Below are 20631 nucleotides of genomic sequence, written 5' to 3' on the forward strand. Positions count from 1 at the left end.
TCCTAGATACCTAAAGGCGAGGCAGTGTGGCGAATTCTTGGGTCTTAATGCGTAAGATGCTCTTTATCTTCGGACTCGCTCTCTACTGTTTGGTCTCTTCCTTGTGCTTCACGAGTTTTGGCACTCAATTTACTGTACCATTTATTCATATAGTGTGTTGTTCTGAGAGTGTGGAGCAGCAAGGTTAGAGGAGGTGTAAAAGTATTTACGCATTTGCGTATTCACCGTCCAGGATCCCCTGCTCACTTTCTCCACCTTCTCGGAAGGAAAGCTTGGTGACTCGTATGATGTACTGCCCGCGATGCACTTTGTACAAGACGCTTCTCTCAGCTGTCTAGCATTGTTTCCAGTGTACTTCAACTTGAGGCTCATTTCGTTGCTCAATCTCTACTCCTTCTCGGTCGACATGCCACCTGCCTCGACGGTGCATCTCTCTCTCCCAATTATTATTATTATTTGGTAGCTCCTCTGCGTTTCTCCTTATTACAGGGAGGAAAAGCGCAATACGTTTCTCACACATCTTTCCTAATAAGGGCCTCGCATTGGGTATAGGCTTGCACTACATGAGGTGCACACGCGTCTGGCTGTGTGGCACGCTGAGCCACGTGGCTGATGCATTGTGTATGGTAAAGGACTACCAGAAGATTGAGGCTGAGCGAAAGGAGCTGGCGGTGCGTGAGGCGAAGAAGGAGTACGAGAGTTACCCGCTGCGCTACCAGCTTTTGGAGTGTCAACCAGGACTGCCTCTGGCTCTGACGAAGCTGAAGTACTTGCTGGCGTGCCGCCGCACACACCCCGACGCAGGTGGGGACGCTGAGTCTTTTCTGAGGGTGAGCCTGGCATATCAAGACGTGATGAAGGATTACGGCGTGGAGACGGTAGACAATAAGATAGTCAACCTGGGTAACTTTCAGTCTGATGACCATGAGACGCAGAACTATCTGGAGTCACGTGCCACCATTAGTTCGTACATTCCCATTTCGACGCTCGAGGATCACATCAGACAAATCGAGGAAATCCAGGGTCGCCTTGGCGACGAGCTTTCGGAGAAACTCGCGTCCAATAGCGACGAGGCAATGTGGCTGCTGGAGGACATCGAGGAGGTCATGGAACAGACAGGCCTCAAAACAGTCAAGCTTTGTGTGCTTGAGGACGGAAAGGTGCAAGTGAATGATGTACTGGCACTCACCGATGGAACCGAGAGACCGCGGCTCCTTGCAGGCGAAGAAGCGCCGCTCCAGCGACGCAAGTCTGCTAGTGCCGTTGACGCGGAGGCAACAGCTGCGAATCGTGCCTCAGAGGACGCTACCTCCTCGGATGGACCACCAAACGCATTCAAGGAGGCGGCTCAATCAAATGAGAAGGCGCTGCACGAAACAGAGGTGTCCAGATCGGACATTGAGGTTTTGAATGCGAAGAATACCCTTCAGGACAGACCGGATGTAGCGGGCCTTGGAGCGCGGACAGCTACTGAGGTCATGAACAACACTGAGGAAGTGAAGCAGATGAAGCTGGAGTCGTCGGTGCTCTATGTGTTCCTGATTTCGCTGATGATGCTCGTGTACGTCTACACTGAGGGAGCTATGCGGGCAGCGCGTCAGGCAAGCTCACGCCCAGGGACTGCAGAGCACATCACGAGCGACACAATGCTTCCGTGGTGGGGCAACGACGCCGAGTATGAGAGCCAGGTCAAGCGCATTTTCGTGGATGAGTGGCGAAAGGCACGTGCGTCGTCGCGCAGGGCGCAGACGTTTCAGGATGGAGTTGCTCGCGAGTCCCTGGACGAGGAGACTAAGAGTGACATGGATCTGAAGATCTTCACCGTCACTGCAGAAAAATTGCGCGCCATGCGTGACAATGCAGAGAGACACTCTAACCGCTAGTACTCATCGCATTCTAGCTTTTCTTTGCTGTTTGTGGGTTTCCTACCTACGCAGTGAGTACTTCTTCTCATGAAGAGAAATTTTCACAGCGGCACCCTTGCAGGTGTGGGGGATGCGGTGTGCGCGTGCTGCTGTGGCGAGGATACAGAGTGTGTGCTTGTTTGCACACGAGGCAGCGCTGCCCCTCCATATTTCAGTTGTTACTGTTTTCACACACTGCTCACACATCACCTGTTGCTCGTTGTTCTTGCGTAGTGGTGCTGAGATGTGCAGCTGCGTCTCTCTTTCTCTGTTCGTGCTGCGCCCCCTTTGAGCCCTCCGACATCCTCTGAGGACTCGTGGCGAATGAGCGGAAACGCCCAACACGAAACACAGACGAACAAAAAAAAGCGAGAAAAAGACTCCTTTTTATTCGCCTTTTGTTGTGTGCTCACTGCAGCACCTGCGCTCTAGTTGCGCATGTCAGAGTGCTCAATAGCTCTTGCAAGCATTGATGCTACTGATGCATAGTCGTTATCAACGAATTTATCACATTCGTGCTAGTGCACATAGGCTGAGCTTTGCTGCCTCCGTAGGCGGCACCGCTGTGTGAGACTCCTTCAAGTATGTTCCTGTAGTGATTTGCAGCGTAGAGTTCCTCGAGGAGACTCAGCTTCGCGTCCACTTTCCAAGCTCTCTCCTTTTTGCGTGCGGACGTGCATATCTATCTACGCTCAAGCAGACTTTTACTGAGGCTACTCACGCTTCCGCTTTCCCCCTACCGTTTCCAGCAGTTGACATCCAACACGCAGAGGAGCCCGCCGCGATGCCCGTTATCGGCTACAACTGCGATAGCGGCGCTGTGGTGGAAGTTGTTAACCCTGCAGGTGGGGAGCTGGGGTTTGCAGAAAAGACTGTCATCCCTGGCGGCGTTGTCTCTGCAGCCTCCGCGGGCAATTGTGCTCTTTACTACCTCCCAACTTCAGCTCCCTCGATGCTGCGTCGGCACAACTTGGAGAGTGGGGAAGATGAGATGGTCCAGGATTTAGTTGGTGCGCACATGCAGGTTTTTTTCCACCGTAACAAGGTCATCTGCATTCCCGCTGGGAACACCGGGGTGACCGTATATGACCCGCTCTGCAATGTGGCTGAAATTATCGCTCTCCCGTACCGTCTCATTTGCGCCGAGCCTGCCGACAACGGTTTTGTCTTTCGAAGCGAGTGCAACAGGGTGTTCGGCTACGACTTCAACAAGGGCCTGACAGAGGTGATGAACGGGAGTAACATAGCCAGATTTTTAGGCCACTACAAGCGGTACGCTGTGGCACTGCTTCACGACGCCGACGAGTGTGTCGTGGGCGTCACTGAGGCTGGCAGCATTGTGGAGCTGGATGTGACGTTACCACGCGTGCGGTTCACGTCATTGGACGATATTGTTCTCCACACACATGACAATCAAGTCGTGTCTTCGAAGAGTGGAAGTGCGGCGTCTCCAATCGGGGAACTTCAGCTTTCGAGCTCGCAGCCAACTGATAGCGAGGTCCTGTGCACTGTTTGCTTGTGCGAGTTTGACAGCGGCGACGGTGTCACTTTGGACTGCGGACATTACTTCCACAAAGAGTGTATTGATCAGTGGGTGGCCAACTGGATGGACTTCACGGCGAAGGGTGAGCACGTGACGTTTACTCGCGCTCTGTGTCCTGGTGGATGCAAGCACTTAGTTCGCCACCCTCTAGTGGCGCAGTCGAAACAGATTAGCGAGCTGTATGCGGACGTGTCTTCAAAAATGGCGGAGGAGCTGAAGAACTGTGAAGCGACCAAGACTGAGGAAGACCTCCTTTTCTATATCTGTGGCAGGTGCAGGAACGCGTTTTACGGCGGCCTACGGATGTGCTCACGGATGCAGGGGCGCGAACCGTCATCGCCCCCGCAGGATCTGGTCTGCGATACTTGCCTCACAAAGGGCCACAAGACGTGCAACACTCTCACGGCCGTCTTCAAGTGTCGCTACTGCTGCAATCCTGCCACCCAACGCTCGTTCGGTACACGGTTCACCTGCGATCGGTGCATAGCACGATGGGACACCGCGGAGCCCGCTCTCATTCCGTGCTCCGGAGCAGACAACTGTCCGTTTGACGGTAACCACCCGGATCCCCCGTGCAACATTGCGGGCTGTCTCACGTGCCTCGATCCGGCAAGAGTGGACCACATTTTCGATCGTGTGGTGAGAGCGGATGCTGATGCTCGTGGTGGCGTCGAGTAGCCTTCCATGTGCAAAACATGGTGCTCGGCCTGTGCGCAGCGATACGCTGTACTTTTATACCTCTGACAGCAATGCGCAGGCTACTTCTACTATATCTTCTCTTATTGCTATATGACTGGGTCTATACTCGTGAGCCACTTGCACGTGCACTACCATCCACCTTGGGTGCGGGAACATCAATTCCGCCCACTGTCGTTGCTTTCCTTCGCCCTGTGATACTGTGTGTGCACTCGCGCTGGTGGGTCGCCAGGCGCGAGTGTTCGTTAGAGGAGATGGCCTGAACAGTACAGCTTGTGAAAAGGAAAAGAAATGTTGCTGTTGGCGCACTCGTGTGTCTTGCTGTTCTGCTATGGCTGACAGTTGTGCTCGACGCACCTCCGCCGCGTGGAACCTAGTGGAACGCGTTCGTCTTTCTCTCCTACTGGGCAGGATTGCTTTACTGTGCCTCTTTCCAAGCACAACTCAGCTGCTTTCTCCTTTTCCGATTTTAAGCAGCTCTTTCCCCTTTCCTTGTCTATCTATTTCTCCTCTGGTGTCCCCTTCCCGCCGTGGTGGTGCGCCTGCAACACGTAACTCGATTGTGTTGGCGAAGAGTATGTCGTCTGGCAGAATATACAAGTTTATTTTCCGCAAGGAGCAGCCTCAGTGGCTGTGGGACTTGGCACTTGAGGTTCGCCTTCCTGCCTTGTTCCTGGTGGGTGTGGTATACGTGAACACAAAGTGCTACTACGACGCACTGAGCTCCTACCAGGCGGGCTCGCGATGGGGCATTACTCAAGGAAAGCTGCTAGAGCTACGCAAGCTCAACTATAGGCACATTAGCGTCCCGCGGTACGCGGTCAAGTACGAATTCGAGGTTGATGGCAAGCGATACGTCTCCACTCGTGGCACCACCGGTTCTCCGTATCGAAACTGGATGGAGGGGTGGTATGACGACACCATCACGGAGGCGGAGTACCTCCAGGCTATTCCGGTGCTTCGCGTTGGTGAGCGATGCAGCGTTTTCTATGACAAGAAGAACCCCAAAGCACATTCTGCACTGGCGCAGGATGCCAACTCGTTCGAGATTTCCTTTCTGGGCTTCTTGGCCTTCTTTCCGCTGCTCATGGGCCACTACATGAAGGCCCATTTTTGGATGCTTCGAAAGGCTTACATGCCCAACAAGAAGATACGTGTCCGCTTTCCAGTGTACGACCATCCGAAGCCACCCCCGCCACCGCCAAAAGAACCTCGACATATATCGCAGTCGCCCCCAAAGAGCTGACTACATGCATCTCGAAGAGAGTGTTGGGTAGTCTGAGAGACTTGTCTTTGTCGCTGTTTCCATTCGGTATGTCTATGCGCGTACCCGGTGCCGGTGTGAGTCTGACTGGAGAGGCGCATTCCGCGGCACACTGGTGTAGTGGTCCGCGAGGGGATCCCGATGCGCACCTTTAGTCCATCGGTTTTCGAGGCAGATCTTTGTTTCTCGTTTTACAAGTAACGAGTGATGTGTATGTGTTTGGTGCCTTAAGTTCTACACTTGGGACCACTCGCAGCAGCCCACATACGTTGTGCTCTGTCTGTGTTTGCACGTGTGTCTTTCTACGGAACTGGGCTTTACTCGCTGTGGTGAAGGCTGAGACGCTCGCCTTCACCACTTTTCACATCTCTCACTGCGTTATAACAACAAACAAGGAAAACCAACAGCGTGATGCTGTGCGCACACTCAACGAGCGACATGCTAGAGTAACATTCAGGAGCTGAGAGCCGAAGCTGGCCAAATGAGCTTTTCTAGAAGTCCAGGTGAGATGTACTAGTTTCGGGGGTCGACTGCGTCTGAAGAAGCGATGCCGTGTGTGTGTGTGTGTGTCGGTGTGAGGTTTTCTCTGATACCGATTTTACTGTTTTCCATCATCACCATCTTTTGGTATCCATCCCCCCGTCAACCTTTTGCTTGTTCTGGGGTCCTTTCTCTTCACCTTGCCATCGTGTCAGCTTTGCGGTGTTCAGCTGCTCAGCACGCACGCTCATTGCAGCCTTTGAGAGAATAGACACACTGACGTTTGCACCGAAATATGTCTGGTGAGTGCGTGTATGACTTGGTGACCGCCAGCAGTCCCTCAGCGGCGGACGGCAATGTCCTGAGAGTCAAGCCTGTTGCCACGGCCAAGAAAAGTCGCCGACCACCACCGCCGACGGCATCGACGTTTGGCATTCACGGCACAAGTGCTGTTGTGGGTAACGCTGGCGGTGAGTACACGGATGCGTCGGTACACCCCTCGCGGAAACCCATCGGGACTTTTGGTCGCGAAGTCGGCTCGACTGTGACCCCAGAGCACTTTCTCCGCAAAAATGAAGGCCCTCTCACAGCCAGCCGCGGTGCACCGACGGTGGACAACTCCATGTTCAAGAAGAGCGATTGCCACCACGAAAAAACAAAGCCCGACGTGCCCCTTCGAACCGAGCGCCCGGTCATGGGCTTGCGGACGGAGAAGAACTTTGTAGTCGCCAACGCGGTGGAGAACACGATGGCGGTGCCTACCAAGGTAATGCCAGCCCCACAGCCTCGTGCAACAGATCGCGAGGACTTTGGCAAGGTGCCGCAGTACATCACAGAAATCAAAGGTGACCTGAACGCGCGCAAGCAGATGCTCGAGGACCTCAAGGCGGCGGACAGAGGTGCTCAAGAGCGGTGGTCGGAAATTTCTCTGTCGGAGCTGGCGCAGCTGCGCGATGGCCTTCAGCGTCGCTGGGACATCCTCAACAAGGACTACCAGACGAAAGGATTCAGCAAGTTGGAAACACCATCGCAGCGTGCACATCAGGAACTTGTAGAGAGGCAGTTGGTGGCCGTAGAGTATGCGATGCAGAAGCTTAGCCGGCAGCACGTCTTTGTATTCGACGATCAGAAATGAGTGGGCTGTCGCACGTGCAGGACCGTCTCTCGTACAGACTCGTGAGTACAAAGTAAGACGCCGGCGTCGACGAGTTAGCGCTGCATCAAAGCCTTCGTTTTTCGGTTGAAAGAATCAAATGTACCCTTTTTAAGCCTTTGGTCTCCTTTCTTGTTGCTCACTTGCAATGCCATCTCGCGGCTGTTTACCCACCCAAGCTTGCATTCCTCGTGCCCTCTCTTCGTTTCGTTGCTCACGCCCTCTGCGACTGAGGAAGTGGGAATGCGGTAGCGGCAGCTAATGCGGATGACTGAAGTCGTGAGCTGTCTTTGGCGAGTTGAAAGGTGACCGTGCTGTGCGTGTGTGTGCACCTGTGTGAGCGCTTCTATGTGGCGGATGTATAAATGATTCTCTGGTGTTTTGTGTGATGGCGTGCACGAGTGCACTCGCCGATGTACTTGCCTTTTTTGTTTTGTCTGTGCATGGTTGCATGGGGCAATGAAACTACGCGCTGCATCGCACGCAGCTGTCAGACACGTAGGTGGCGCTCGTCAGCCTTTTTAGCTTTAGCGTTCACCTTTTTGACACGGTGCTGGTCATAACGTATAACACCTTTGGTGCGGTGGAAAGTACCACAGGCGAAGCTCTGGTCTGCTGCCCATCGAAATCACGGAAGCCACGGGGTGTGCCTCCTCGCTTCGGCTACAGTGCTGCCTCTACCCGCCCTCTCATCATGTTTCTTCTTGGTCTCTTTCCCTTTCATTGGTGAACGGCGCGCACTCACGGCGTCGCACTCTCTTTAGCTGTTGTGGGTTTCTCTTTTATTTCTTGGTTCCCTGTGCTTCTTTGTGGGCTTCCTAGTTGCAGTGGCTAGCTTCACTAGGACGCGGATGGGGCTACAGGGAAGAACGAAAAAAGAATGCTGTTTGACCGGCGACTCGTGCTTAGGGAAGATGCACCGCGACGACCGTACCGGAGTAATGTATCTACGGCGTCCTTCGAGTGCCCACTTCTCAAAGGGCTGCACTACGGGCAACGGAAGCTGGCACTGTCGGAAGTGGAGTTTTTCCTACAGATTGCCATGTACTCCAAAAACTGCAGCAGCGCCGCGTCTCTGAAGGTCCTTGTCGTGTACGCCGGCGCTGCTTGCGGACTTCATCTGCCGTTTCTCTTTTCTCTTTTTCCGACGCTCGATTTTGTTCTCATCGACCCGGCACCGTTTTGTTCACAGGTCAAAGAGATCGCATCGAAGGAGGGGAGCTGTGTGCTAGAGCTCATCGAGGACTTCTGCACTCCGGAGCTGTGCTTGCGGATTCGGCGTACCTACTGTGAAACGCACGACATCTTCCTGGTGAGTGATATTCGCTCTGGCGAGCCTACAGGAATGTCTCTGAATCAGGAGCACACGGATATGATTCAGCAGGACAACTATGCTCAACGAGAGTGGTGCTTCTCTCTGGAGGTACAGGCGGCAATGCTGAAGTTTCACCCTCCTTATCCGGCCACCAAGGATAGCGACCTGACCAGCAACAACGCACAGGACACGACGGTGGAGGAGTACACGTACTTGGATGGAACGCAGCTGCTTGGAGTATGGGCACCCAAGTCTTCCTCAGAGGTGCGTTTGGTCGTTGTCGGGCCGTTCAAGCACGGCTACGAGGCGCCTGCTCGACGCTACCACTGTACAGCGCACGAGGAGCAGTGCTACGCGTACAACGTGGATAACCGGTATGAGAAGGACTGCGCTGCCGAGCGCCTCATCCTGGAGACGTACCTCAGCGCGTTTCCCGACGCGTACAAATCTGTAGAGCAACTCTCCAAGACGCTCAGTGAGAAACTGGGATATCCGCTGTTTTGTCCGCTCGAGCCGGGGTTCACAGAGCAGCATGCGCGATGGGTGACACTACTGTACTCAACCGGAAAGCCTTCTGCTCTCCAATACTTTGAGCTGCTGAAGAACGACATGTCTGTCGCGCAGGTGGCAAGGCTTGTTTCAGAGCACAAGGACTGCAGCGAGATCCCTGCTGATGTCAAAGTCGGTGATGTTGTGCTGACGCCTCATTTTTGGTCTGTTTTTGCAGCCGGTGACTTTGCTGCTGTGTACTGCTTCCCGGTTGTTCGATGGAGGTGGAGGCAGCAGGCGTATCGGCACCGGCTGAGCAACAAACAAGACGGTAGCAAACGGAACCATCGCAGGTTCGCTGGGAAAAAGAGAACAGCCAACGCTGCGTAATGGGCAATAGCTGAGGAGCGTGGGTGAGACGCAGCTGCTGTGGTTTCTTGTCGTCTACGGCAAAACTCTCGGGTGCTGTTCACAGGGAAGCTGCTTGGATCGCTTCTTCGCCTACTGTGCAGGGTGAGAACGAGAGAAACAAAGCAAACTCTCGCTGACTTCGCTCAAGCCATGTGTCTTTCGTTTGACTGTGCTCGTGACTCGGAGATAGTGCGCAGCAGCGGAAATAAGAAAAACTGAGCGAAGCAGATTAAAAGAACTGAAGTGTCCGCGTTACTGGAGGTAGTGCGTTCTCAAGCAGAGATATGCGAGCCGATGACACGGAAATGGGCTTCTTTTGTGTTACCTCAACTCCTGCTGAAGAGCCTCACTTGAGGTGCACTTTTCCCTCTTCATCATTTACGGCAGTGCTACGCGCTCTTCATCACTGCTGGAATATTCGGGCGCAATGGGGAGGACATCGCAGCTGGTGTGCGGTTGACTGGCCGTGAACGGCGGGGTAACTGAACTAAAGAAACTCCTTTTAGTCTTTCCTCTTTCCTTCACTACTGTTTTCCGCTTTTGGATGTGGTGAACTCTCTCACACGCCACCGCCGCCGCAACCAATTATTTTCTCCTGTCTCCACGGACACTGCGCTCGTGCCTGTAATGCGGCTGTGCACCTCTGACGGCGCACCACCAACAGAGATCAAGCCTTTCCCTCCACACACCACTTAAAACGTTGTTTTCGTCATTCGGTCGCTTTATTTTATCTTGTGGTGGGCGCTAGCCGAGGAAAATGAAAATCACAGTCAACGTCGAACTCGAACACTCGGAGCTGTACAAGGCGCCACATCTTCAGCAGACAGTGTCCGAGCTAGACTCGAATGCAGTGGTGCGATTCAAGACGGATACAGGCTTCCTAGCACAGCGCATCAAGGATGCGGTGAAGACAAAGCAGTACGATGCAATAGTGAGCGAGCTGGTCCGCCGTCTCTCATATCCTGCATCCTTCGCGGATAGCCTAGAGGTGATGTGCTCGATAGCTCTCTTCAGTAAAGGCCGTGTTGATAGCGGAGAGAGTGTTGCGCCATTCGTAGAGGTCCTTACCCGTCTACCTGAGGAAGCGAGAACGCAGGCAAAGGAGGCAATTGTGCAGCGTGCGATGGCATTTCTGTCGAAGCCACGGCGCCTGGACTGTAGTCGTGCCCCTTTAATCGGCTATGCGGAGACCTTGGCGATGATGACGCGAAAGGACCTGCTGAACATCCGCAGTGCCGTTAACACTTTGGTGCAAATGATCGAAGGAGACACGACTCGGGCTGCTGGAATGACCTGCTTAGGCAAATTAGTGGAGGTGGCGTACGAGGCTGTCCGGAACTGCGATACCGCAACGCTGAATGTTTTGAGAGGCGCGGTCCGCTTTGCACAGATGAATGATACATTCCTCTACGATGTCGAGTACATCATGGAGGCATTAGGGTGGTCACCGTACAAGCCGGCACTGAGCCTGCGTCGCTCTAGCTCCCATCACGAATACCCCATTCTGTCTCTTGCCTACTGTGGTGGTGCGAACCATCGCGAGGTGGTGGTGAGCTCCTCGTCGGATGGCACGATAGGGACGTGGGACGGTGTCGGGGTGCTGCTACAGAACGTTCTCCTTTCGCGCCATTACGCCTCTTGCCTAGACATAACAAACCGCGGCCATACCCTGATCGTTGGCGCGGTGGGGCGGTACGCAAGCATCCCACCAGCCGTAATCTTTTACAGCGAAGATGGTAATCGCAAGGCGCAGTGGCAGGAGTGCGGCGGCACGGAGCCTGATGACGCGCAGTTCATCTCTAGCCTCAAGTGTCTGAAAGACTCATCCGGGTCTCGGTACTGTGTGGGCGTACAAACGTCGAACGCGAACTCCCTCATGATCTTCGATGGTCAGCACGTGACGCAGCGCTACTTCGATCACACAGACCTCATTACAGCCCTTCACGTCCCTAGCGACCGAGAGAACATGGTCATCACTGGGTCTCGCGACTGCTCGACGCTCATCTACGACCTCCGAGACCCCCGCAACGTCAGCGCGGCAACGCATCACACCAACACCGTTTCCTGCATCGCGAGCTGCGACAACAACTTGTTCACGGCCGGGCTCGACAAGCGTATCGTAGTGGAGGACTTCCGAATGCTGCGCAGCCCAAACGTGCAGCGCGACATGGATAGCGCCGTTCTGAGTATGTCTGTTAGCAACTCCCTGCAGTGTGCCGTGTCCACGCTTACTGGTGTGTACCTGATCAACTTTTCTAGCAGCACCACCATCCCCACGTCGTCGCGCTCCGACTGCGGCGGAAGTGCCTCTCGCTACAACGCGGTGTGCTGGAACAATGCGGGCACCATCCTCTTCTGCGGCGGCGACGCCCACACGCTGGATTTGTTTGCCCCTGCGTACGAGCTGAACTCCTTTGAGATTTAATAGTGTTGTTGTGCAGTCATGCGGGGCTGCAGCAACAATAAGGAGAAACAAAAAGCGCAACAGTAAGTCATACACGTGAAGGCTGTTCGTGGACGGTGTAGGCACATGCTAAGTGTAACCTCTTGCTGCTGCTTCACCTGACCTCTTCCTTCTCTCCTCCTCCGACACCTCCTCCCTATCCTTCCTCCCTCCGTTAGTGACTTGTCTTTTCTCTCGAGGTCTGACCTCATTTTCAGCGTCTACCCAGTTGAAGTGCACTAGCGCCTCACCTCGTCGTTCTATTTTCCCTAATATTCTTCATTTGTGTCAAATAATATTCTCATATGAAGAGAGGAAGTCTATGCGGACACTCAACGGCCTTTTCCCCTAAGCACTCACGCGTCATTTTCTCAGCATGGAATCAAAGAACTTTGGTGCGTAGAGATGCCGGGTGGGGGAATTGCGGATGTAAGAGAGAAATTGCTGAAGGCTTCGCAGAAATATGCTTGGTCGTTTATGGTCTGTTCGTTTTGTGTGTTTTTCGACTAAACTCGGTCTGTGGTACAGCGGCTGCGCGCTGTCTTTCTCTCTATCTACTCTGTTTCTTGTCTTTTGTTGTCCGTTCTGTTGAATCTCTGTTTGTTTCTTTGTTCGTTTTCGCTCTTCTACTGTACACTGACCCCTAATGACCGAGGTTACCACAGGGGTGGTATCAGGTCCCAGTGCCCGCTCTCTGGAGAGGCCAGGCTGCACCCTATCCATGCCAATGCCGAGCCGCTTCTGGTACTGACAAGGCCAAGCACCTACGACGTACGGAGGGCAGGGTGTTGTATTGCGGCTGATACTGGGGATCAGGCCCTGCGTGGTGTTGCGTCGGAGCGACCTGCGACTGTGAGCGCGTCTGTACCATTCACATGATGAGCAGAGTATCTGCGTGTGTTGAACGTGCCTCACTCGGTCCTCGTTGCCTACTGGTGTGGGGAGCCTGCGCCACCCCGAGGAATGCACCCAGTGGCGGCCGGCATGATGGGAGCGTCTGTGAGGCGACCTGCGGAGTGAGGGTGGGCAGTGTTTGAGGCAGGGGTCGTGCTCAGCTGACTGAGGCGGCGCGCTGCTGTACCGCGTGTGTCTGCGGCTGCTTTGCACAACGCGATTGGCCTGTGGCAGAGCGGGGTAGAGGGGATCTGGACTCATGTTCTATGGCAGAGAATACGCACGCTACAGAAAAATGTTGCAGGGACGCATATAGATGCACTAGCAGAGACAAAAGGCAGTGACGGACACGCGAGTTGTGAGGAGAGCAATGCCGGCAATGCCCGGCAAGCATCGGCGTAGAATTAATGTGAGTGATTAGTACCTCGGAATAGTCAGGCATCTGAAACGATGTGTGCCTTGGACGTGTTCCTTGCATCGTCTGCTGCGCTCACCACTTTTATTTCAAGCGGCAATCTCCGAGTTTGGCCGCCTTGAGCACAGCACATTATCTTTCACCTGCCGAAATCAGTAGTTCAGGCCAACGCGAAGAGGAACGGGACTGGCCGACTATAAATGTAGAAGAGCGCTTCTGAGCAGCGCTGGTCGTCACTACCAATAACAACTCTACTGTGACCCATTCCCTTTTTTCTCGTTTGGGGTGTGCAAACTCTGCGCGTCCTGATGACGTTGCTCTGCACCGTGGAACACGGATCACGACCGCCGCCTACAGCACCACAAATTGCACACATACGTAATAGAGCGAGAGCAACACAAGACGGCGAGGGAGAAGTGGTATGCGCACGATAACGACATCGTCTAGATCGATACACTTTGTTATTCAACAGTAAAGGCCAAAAGAGGCATGGACGACGGAACTCGCATTTCAGAGGATGTGGAGAAGTTCCTGCGCGCAGCGCGCTCGCGCGACGCGGCGGATTGCAGCCGAATGCTGAAGGAAAAGCCAGAGCTCGCGAACTCCGTCGAAGCTGGCGGCTACTCTGCCCTCCACTTTGCCGCCTTCAACGGCGATGCTCAGATGATTTGTCTGCTACTAGAGTATAAGGCGAATACAAACGTTGAGAACATGGACGGCAACACGCCCCTTATCATGGCTGTGAAGGGACGACAGCTGGAGTGCATTCGCATTTTGGTAAACGCGGGTGCCGATGTAAATAAAGAGTCGGACTCTGGAAGTACAGCTGCGCACTACGCCGCATCTATGGGATACCTGGACTGCCTCCACCTTCTTGTGGAGCTGGGGGCCAAGACGATGTACACGGATAGTGAGGCTGGCACTCTGCTTCACTGGGCGTGTCACTCCGGTGACCTCAACTGTATCGGCGCCGTCATTTACGAGTTTAATGTGCCAATCAATGCTGTCGACAAGCACGGTGGCACAGCCCTGTTCACAGCCCTTTTCATGAAGAAGGTGGATACAGTAGAATTCCTCGTTGAACACGGGGCAACGGTCAACATCGCCATTGCTGAGGACGGCAGCACGCCGCTGCACATTGCCGTGGAGCATGCAAACTCGGAGTGCATCCGCCTACTATGCAGCTACGGTGCCGACGTAAGCGCCAAGAACGTAGAGGGAAAGACTCCGCTGGACTTGGCGAAGGTCGCCAACAACACCAATGCTGTCAAGGAGCTCGAGAAGACCCAGGTACTGCCGGAGAAGCGCGCTGAGGCGGCGGCGCGGTTCAAGAACCAGGGCAACAAGGTCTTTCAGCAGGGCGAGAACGTCAAAGCAGCGAAGTTCTACACTCTTGCCATTCACCTTGACCCCACAAACCACGTCTACTACAGCAACCGCGCCGCCTGCTACTTTAACCAACAGCTCTACACCAGAGCTTACTGGGATGCTCTGCGCTGCATTAAACTCGACCCGTCGTGGCCAAAGGGGTACCTGCGCAAGGCTGCCACTGAGCTTGCGCTGAAGAGGTATAGTGACGCCTCTACCACCGCTTCCCAAGGTCTCAAGCTCGACCCCACCAATAAAGACCTTCAGCAAGTGAAGGATGAAGCGTTCAGGCAGCTGAAAAAGTGATCAGCGGGGCCGTTCCCCTCTAATGATGCCCAAGCTCCTTTCTTCTCCCCTGGTAAGCGGCCGCTATGAGAATCAAGGGAAGAGGGAGGGCGTGCCGGGCTTTAAGCAGAGAGGCCACTATAAACGTTTCTTTTGTAAGACCGCTGTGATGCGTGACGCGCGTGGGATATCAGATTGGGATGGTGCAGATGTCCCTGTCGGTGTCTCTCTCTTCGCAGGTGTGGATATGTGAGCGCTTGCCGATCTACTTCGTCTTGGTCAATGCCACCGGCGCGGTCACGCCTCGGAAAACAACGGGAATCGAAGCAGAAGTACAGTGGACAGGTGAGCTTGGACACTCTTCTCACTGAGGGAGGGGGCACGTGCGTGAGTGGAAGTCTCCCAAGAGTCACTGCACTGCTTTCTGCGTATCCGCGGGTAGGCGCAGCGCAGGCCTGCACTCACTTTTTTTGCGTAGCGCTAGTCTTGAAGTTTAACGGCACCTCGACGAATACGCGAGGCTTCTCACCGTGCGGTGCGGGTATCCCCATAGCTCTGGCATCTCTAGTGATTTCTTACCTTTCGGTGGTACTTGAGCTGTGCTCTATCGCCACGTGGATAGTGTACTTGCGCGAGTGGTGGCGCTATGCACCTGCAAACACAAAGCCTGAGTGAAATCGACCCCTTCTGTGTCAAACCACATTCTCCGTGTGCTACTTCACGTCCTCATGTCCTTTTTTTCTCTTCTTCTCTCACCTCACGTCGTGGGCCGGTGCATCAGCCTCCCTACATCTCTCTTTGTCTTAGACGATTACGGTTTTGCAGCCGCTATTTTGAGCGCTGTCTTCGTATTACGGGCCAACACACACTCACACTCCGCGCAGCCGACACAAAGAGGCACAGTCCCCTACCCCTTTTCTGCTTATTGTCCCCTCAGCACCACCCCGCATATATTAAAGATGTCCGTCGTTGCTGCCCTTAACACCTACATGGCGGCGACCGACTCACGCGACAAGATGATCAAAGGCGCCGGATGCTTCTTCAAGATGATGGGGGCCATCAACGGCAACTCTAACTTCATGAAGACTGGTGCGGCCATGTCTGATGCGCGTTGCATAATGCGCATGTTGTCGTGGCTCGGAAACGTGCAGAAAATCAGCGACGCGATGGAGAAGCGCGTCGTACAACTCCGCGACGTTTTGTTTGTGCTGCGCGTGTTGTTCGACGGCATCTTCAGCCTCCTTGACAACATTGTGTTTGCCGGTCGTTTCTTCAACAACAACTCGCCAACCCTGGCACAGATGTCGCATGTTTCGCGCGCGTCCCTCTTCTACGGCTATGCCATGGCTGTGATGCTCGACATTTACGACCTTGTGCGTGACCCCAACATGCCGAAGCGAGGTGACCGCTGCCTAGTGTTGACACGAAACACCTGCGATATGGTCTCGGCTATCGGCAATGTGTGCGCTGTGGACATCGGCGCGGCCAATGTGGCTGGGCTGGGTCTTATCAGCGCTATTATCGCTACCCGTGAGCAGCTCATAGCGGCGGCCGCCAAGTCTGGCGGCAGCTGTGTTGGGGCCTCCCCCGTGAAGGCTGCTGCTTTGCAGCCGAAGAAGTGAGGCCTCTCCCCTCTTCAATGCATGCATGGCAGCGGTGCGTGCGTGGTTGCTTTCGTCTTTCTGTTTTCCTTCTTTTCCCGGCTGTTTGTTACGGTCTGTGCATCGGTGCGGTGTGCATTGCGTCAGTCCTCTTCACTCTCTGCGTCCCCTATAGCCCCATACACGTTTTTTTCGTGGCTCTTTCCATACACACGCACCAAAGAGTACTCGTCCCTTTCCGCTTCTTTTTGCTCTTCTTTCTGGCGTGTGTGGCTTGCGCCCCTTTCTCGGGGGTTTTACCCCTCGCCACGCCGTCTCTGCCTATCTTCTGCACTGATCTCGGCTATGCATATCTATACACATACGCAAGCAAGCGTGCCAGTGTGCACCTGGAGACCCTGTTGAGTCTTTCCGATTCAGCTTCTTTCTTGAGGCTCGTGCGTGTGCTTCTATTTCCTGATTCTGTGAGCCCGCACAGGGGTGGTATCAGGTCCCAGTGCCCGCTCTCTGGAGAGGCCAGGCTGCACCCTATCCATGCCAATGCCGAGCCGCTTCTGGTACTGACAAGGCCAAGCACCTACGACGTACGGAGGGCAGGGTGTTGTATTGCGGCTGATACTGGGGATCAGGCCCTGCGTGGTGTTGCGTCGGAGCGACCTGCGACTGTGAGCGCGTCTGTACCATTCACATGATGAGCAGAGTATCTGCGTGTGTTGAACGTGCCTCACTCGGTCCTCGTTGCCTACTGGTGTGGGGAGCCTGCGCCACCCCGAGGAATGCACCCAGTGGCGGCCGGCATGATGGGAGCGTCTGTGAGGCGACCTGCGGAGTGAGGGTGGGCAGTGTTTGAGGCAGGGGTCGTGCTCAGCTGACTGAGGCGGCGCGCTGCTGTACCGCGTGTGTCTGCGGCTGCTTTGCACAACGCGATTGGCCTGTGGCAGAGCGGGGTAGAGGGGATCTGGACTCATGTTCTATGGCAGAGAATGCGCACGCTGCAGAAAAAAAAATGCGTACGTATGTGTCCCCGCAGACGGGTGAGAAGAACATGGACCCACCCACAGCCGGCACTCTGCCGAAGAGGCGGGTGGTAAAAGGACTAAAGGGTGGAAGTGCGCCGCAAAGGCGATATGGCCTCTCCTGTTAGCTAGGCGCTACAGCGGCAGTACGGTATTGTGCTTCACGTCAGGGGGAGAGAAAATCTACTGCACTTATCATTTCATCTTTTCCCAGGATAGGGGCATTGGACAGCGGAATCGGAAGAAAACAGCGCTGGCAAACACGAAAAAATCGCGGCATCCCTTCCCTGCGTCCATGGAATGGGTTTGGAATCAAAGTAGGTGTGCTTACTCTCCCTCCCCTCACGTAGACGTGTGATGTTCTCCATCGACAGTAGGCGGGCCATATTGCGGTCCCACAAGTGGCAGAGACGCGGCTCATTGCTCCTCTGCATCCTCCTTTTTTATGTCGCGTTTCGGACTCCTTCCAATCCTGCTTCTCATGCTCACCTATTCTATCCCTTTCCTGGGCTGCATGTGCAGCTCCTTGTCATCCTTCCCAGGCACATCTCTTCCATCCTCCCCCATCCTATCCATTGCACACCCTTTGCAGCGGCAAACGACTTCCGCTAGCGCAGCATTCGCGCCGATCAATCTAGAGAAACGTTCTCTTTTATTTCGCAGAAGGATTGCGCCTTGATTGAGCACAGTGCCACTCATGGTCACTCTTGAAGAGCAGTTGCAGTCGAGCACGCTGAAGAAGCAGTGCAAGGAGGATCTGCTCAACCATGTCGAGGAAATCGAGACAAACTCTTGGCGCCTTCCTCGGAAGGCGGTCACGCTCCCAGACCCTAACCTACCATCCGCGGTCACGATGCCCACCGACAACTCTGTGAAGCGCCGCAATCCAGCCGCAACCGCCAGCACTGACACCGAGCGCTCGCTCCGCTACACCGCAACGAAGAGGGAGAAGGTTGAGATGATTGCAAGCCGCACCATCACGGATGCGAATCCAAGCGGCACGTACTTCAAAGACTGCTCTCACAAGTTTTTAAGCGGCGCTCGCACCTGGTCTGACCCATTTCAGACCTCGCGCAGTCGCGCAGTACTCTCGGGCAAAGATATGGATTTTGTCTACCGGTATGCCGAGGCACTGACAGGGTCGGCAATCGAGCGTCCGCAGCCGGCAGACAATGCCTCCGTTGCTGCTACTGCGGCGTACCGTGAGGCGTTCCGGCAGTACAAGGGAAGGGACCCCACAGCGAAGGAGATGGAGGAGGCCGGCAGGCTGATTTATGCCTTTGATGATAACGGCAGAGTTGGAGTCCTTCAGGTGCCGCACAGCTGCTACCCTCACACGCACATCTCGGCCGGAAAGACGCATGTTCGCGCGTGTCCCAATCAAGTATACCCACAGGAAGTGCCTCCTGTGCGCGCTGCGCGAAGCGAGTTCCCTGGACCGATCCCAACATGGTCGAGCACCAAGCGCACTACTACGATGGCCACCAATGGCACGTACCAACCTGGGCATCACCAACCCACGAGCCTGAAGCGCGATGCAATGAGCACGGTGATGGGCTCTCGCTGAATCCCACTTCTTTCACGAGGTGCGCTTACTATGCAAATCTCACAAGAACCATGGCCCCTGTACGCGTTACAGAAGGCTTCGTCGGACGATGTGCGTTATCATTGTGTTCTTTCGCTTGTTGTTGTGCTTGGCATGATTGGTGGATGCGTAGTCATGGTGTGTTTGCTTTGGCCTTTTTTTTTCGTCTCACTGTCGTCTTTGTATCTCCCCCCGCCCTGCTGGGCAGGGCACTGCGCATGTGCCGGAAAAGCGACGCACTCGCACAGAGGTGGCTTTGGCTCTGCGCTGGTGACTGCGCCTTTACATTTCTATTATTATTTTATACCACGCTGCGCGTTCTCCTTTCCTTTCCCCTCCACCGATGTACCCTACGCATTTTCGTTTGTGCTGTATGTCTCTCGTCTTTTCTGTTCTCGGACGAGGCTTAACGAGGCAGAGGCGTCTGCTGATGAAGTCCAAGCATTTGTCGTCTCGATGAGAAACCTACCCAATATCCAGCCTGTTGACCTCCACGCAGGCCGTGCGTTATGTGCAAGTGAATGCGCGGGCTCATCATGCGCCATAAGCGCGCCCTCACGTACTGCCTTGGTGTGTGCAATCTCCCCCCGTACAGGCGGCTCAGCAGATTCTGTAGGGCAGGCTGGATCTTTGGTAGCACATCTGTTTTGCTCTGTTGGCTCCGCATACTCATCTACTTCTTGCATGTCCCCTCTTCTCGCCCCTTTTCCTCTTTATCTTGACCTTCTTGTTTTCTGTTCTCAGAGAGTCATTCACCCAACAGGGGCTCACGGAAGCAAGCATAGTTTTACTTACAGCGCGCGCATCTCGGTTGCCAAGCCCCTTCTCAGGAACGCCCCCCCCCTCTAATCTCGAGCCTAAAACAGAGCCGCAGCCATGGAGCGCACGGCCAATCAGCGCATTCGCACCACTGAGTGGGAGGACGTGCAGTACCGCTACGGCAACCGTGTCGGTAAGTATGAAACGCACGAGCTGCAGATATTAGCGCAAAAAATTGCCGATACGAACCAAAACGCGTGTCTCACAGTCTACGACCCGCATGCGGAAAAAGTCGAGGCAAAACTGGAGCGCGGAGGCTACGAGCGCGACGAGGGTCGCAAGGAGGACGGTACTGACCTCATTGTCGACTCAGACAACGAGGACGAGGCGTTAGCTGTTATCCGGCGACGACGTGTGATGGAGCTGCAGCAGCAGAGGGCAACGGAGCGCTTTGGGGTACTACGGCACATCCCGGGAGCCGACTACGTTGCCGAGGTTACAGAGGCGTCTTCGACGTGTTGGGTGGTAGCAGTGCTCATCAAGCCGGGTCACAGCGACTGTGAGGCACTGTTGGCGGTGCTTCGCACGGTGGCGCAGCGGCGGCGCTCAGTCAAGCTCGTTTCGATTATCTCCACAGAGGCGATTCCAAACTTTCCTGACCGCTACCTTCCGTGTGTTCTTCTGTACAAGGACAAGGAGTTGAAGAAGCAGGTCACTGGACTGGCAGACTGGCAGGCTCAGAGGGAGTTGAATGTTGCGACAGTCGAGCAGGCCTTGTCTCGAAACGGGGTGCTGCCGCGTATCGAGGATTACACAAGCTATGAGGCACTTGAAAAGGACGCTTAGTATCTTCAGTGCCCGTTTCTATGAGCACTTCTCGCACCAGGAGGTCTTGCAAGATGTGTAGTGCAGCTCTTTAGGGACTGTCGAGCTGCATTTCGGTTGAACACACCCGTGCTTGCCTTCCCCGCTGTTACACAACTGTTCCTCCTCGCTGCCGCAGACTCTTC

The 20631-nt window shown here is 54.7% G+C and overlaps 10 protein-coding genes across 10 annotated transcripts; all 10 read left to right on the forward strand.

The window, feature by feature from the left end:
* Nucleotides 1-563: 563 nt before the first annotated feature.
* Nucleotides 564-1883, forward strand: LBRM_24_0070 (conserved hypothetical protein; the record flags this gene model as incomplete). Its single annotated transcript, XM_001565225.1, has 1 exon — nt 564-1883. The coding sequence occupies one exon, from the start codon at nt 564-566 to the stop codon at nt 1881-1883; it is 1320 nt and encodes a 439-aa protein (XP_001565275.1).
* Nucleotides 1884-2688: 805 nt separating this feature from the next.
* On the forward strand, nt 2689-4125 carry LBRM_24_0080 (conserved hypothetical protein; the record flags this gene model as incomplete). Its single annotated transcript, XM_001565226.1, has 1 exon — nt 2689-4125. One exon carries the CDS (start codon nt 2689-2691, stop codon nt 4123-4125), a length of 1437 nt encoding a protein of 478 aa, XP_001565276.1.
* Nucleotides 4126-4720: 595 nt separating this feature from the next.
* Nucleotides 4721-5389, forward strand: LBRM_24_0090 (conserved hypothetical protein; the record flags this gene model as incomplete). The annotated part of the gene is made up of 1 exon (XM_001565227.1): nt 4721-5389. One exon carries the CDS (start codon nt 4721-4723, stop codon nt 5387-5389), a length of 669 nt encoding a protein of 222 aa, XP_001565277.1.
* Nucleotides 5390-6509: 1120 nt separating this feature from the next.
* Nucleotides 6510-7022, forward strand: LBRM_24_0100 (conserved hypothetical protein; the record flags this gene model as incomplete). The annotated part of the gene is made up of 1 exon (XM_001565228.1): nt 6510-7022. One exon carries the CDS (start codon nt 6510-6512, stop codon nt 7020-7022), a length of 513 nt encoding a protein of 170 aa, XP_001565278.1.
* An 898-nt stretch (nt 7023-7920) lies between these two features.
* On the forward strand, nt 7921-9234 carry LBRM_24_0110 (conserved hypothetical protein; the record flags this gene model as incomplete). Its single annotated transcript, XM_001565229.1, has 1 exon — nt 7921-9234. The coding sequence occupies one exon, from the start codon at nt 7921-7923 to the stop codon at nt 9232-9234; it is 1314 nt and encodes a 437-aa protein (XP_001565279.1).
* A 778-nt stretch (nt 9235-10012) lies between these two features.
* On the forward strand, nt 10013-11680 carry LBRM_24_0120 (G-protein (beta)-like protein; the record flags this gene model as incomplete). The annotated part of the gene is made up of 1 exon (XM_001565230.1): nt 10013-11680. One exon carries the CDS (start codon nt 10013-10015, stop codon nt 11678-11680), a length of 1668 nt encoding a protein of 555 aa, XP_001565280.1.
* Nucleotides 11681-13496: 1816 nt separating this feature from the next.
* Nucleotides 13497-14681, forward strand: LBRM_24_0130 (ankyrin/TPR repeat protein; the record flags this gene model as incomplete). The annotated part of the gene is made up of 1 exon (XM_001565231.1): nt 13497-14681. The coding sequence occupies one exon, from the start codon at nt 13497-13499 to the stop codon at nt 14679-14681; it is 1185 nt and encodes a 394-aa protein (XP_001565281.1).
* Nucleotides 14682-15619: 938 nt separating this feature from the next.
* Nucleotides 15620-16282, forward strand: LBRM_24_0140 (glycosomal membrane like protein; the record flags this gene model as incomplete). Its single annotated transcript, XM_001565232.1, has 1 exon — nt 15620-16282. The coding sequence occupies one exon, from the start codon at nt 15620-15622 to the stop codon at nt 16280-16282; it is 663 nt and encodes a 220-aa protein (XP_001565282.1).
* A 1692-nt stretch (nt 16283-17974) lies between these two features.
* LBRM_24_0150 (conserved hypothetical protein) lies at nt 17975-18844 on the forward strand (the record flags this gene model as incomplete). Its single annotated transcript, XM_001565233.1, has 1 exon — nt 17975-18844. One exon carries the CDS (start codon nt 17975-17977, stop codon nt 18842-18844), a length of 870 nt encoding a protein of 289 aa, XP_001565283.1.
* An 894-nt stretch (nt 18845-19738) lies between these two features.
* LBRM_24_0160 (conserved hypothetical protein) lies at nt 19739-20467 on the forward strand (the record flags this gene model as incomplete). The annotated part of the gene is made up of 1 exon (XM_001565234.2): nt 19739-20467. The coding sequence occupies one exon, from the start codon at nt 19739-19741 to the stop codon at nt 20465-20467; it is 729 nt and encodes a 242-aa protein (XP_001565284.2).
* Nucleotides 20468-20631: the final 164 nt, after the last annotated feature.

The sequence above is a fragment of the Leishmania braziliensis genome, chromosome 24 (genome assembly GCF_000002845.2).
Source record: "Leishmania braziliensis MHOM/BR/75/M2904 complete genome, chromosome 24".
NCBI classification, from domain to species: domain Eukaryota; phylum Euglenozoa; class Kinetoplastea; order Trypanosomatida; family Trypanosomatidae; genus Leishmania; species Leishmania braziliensis.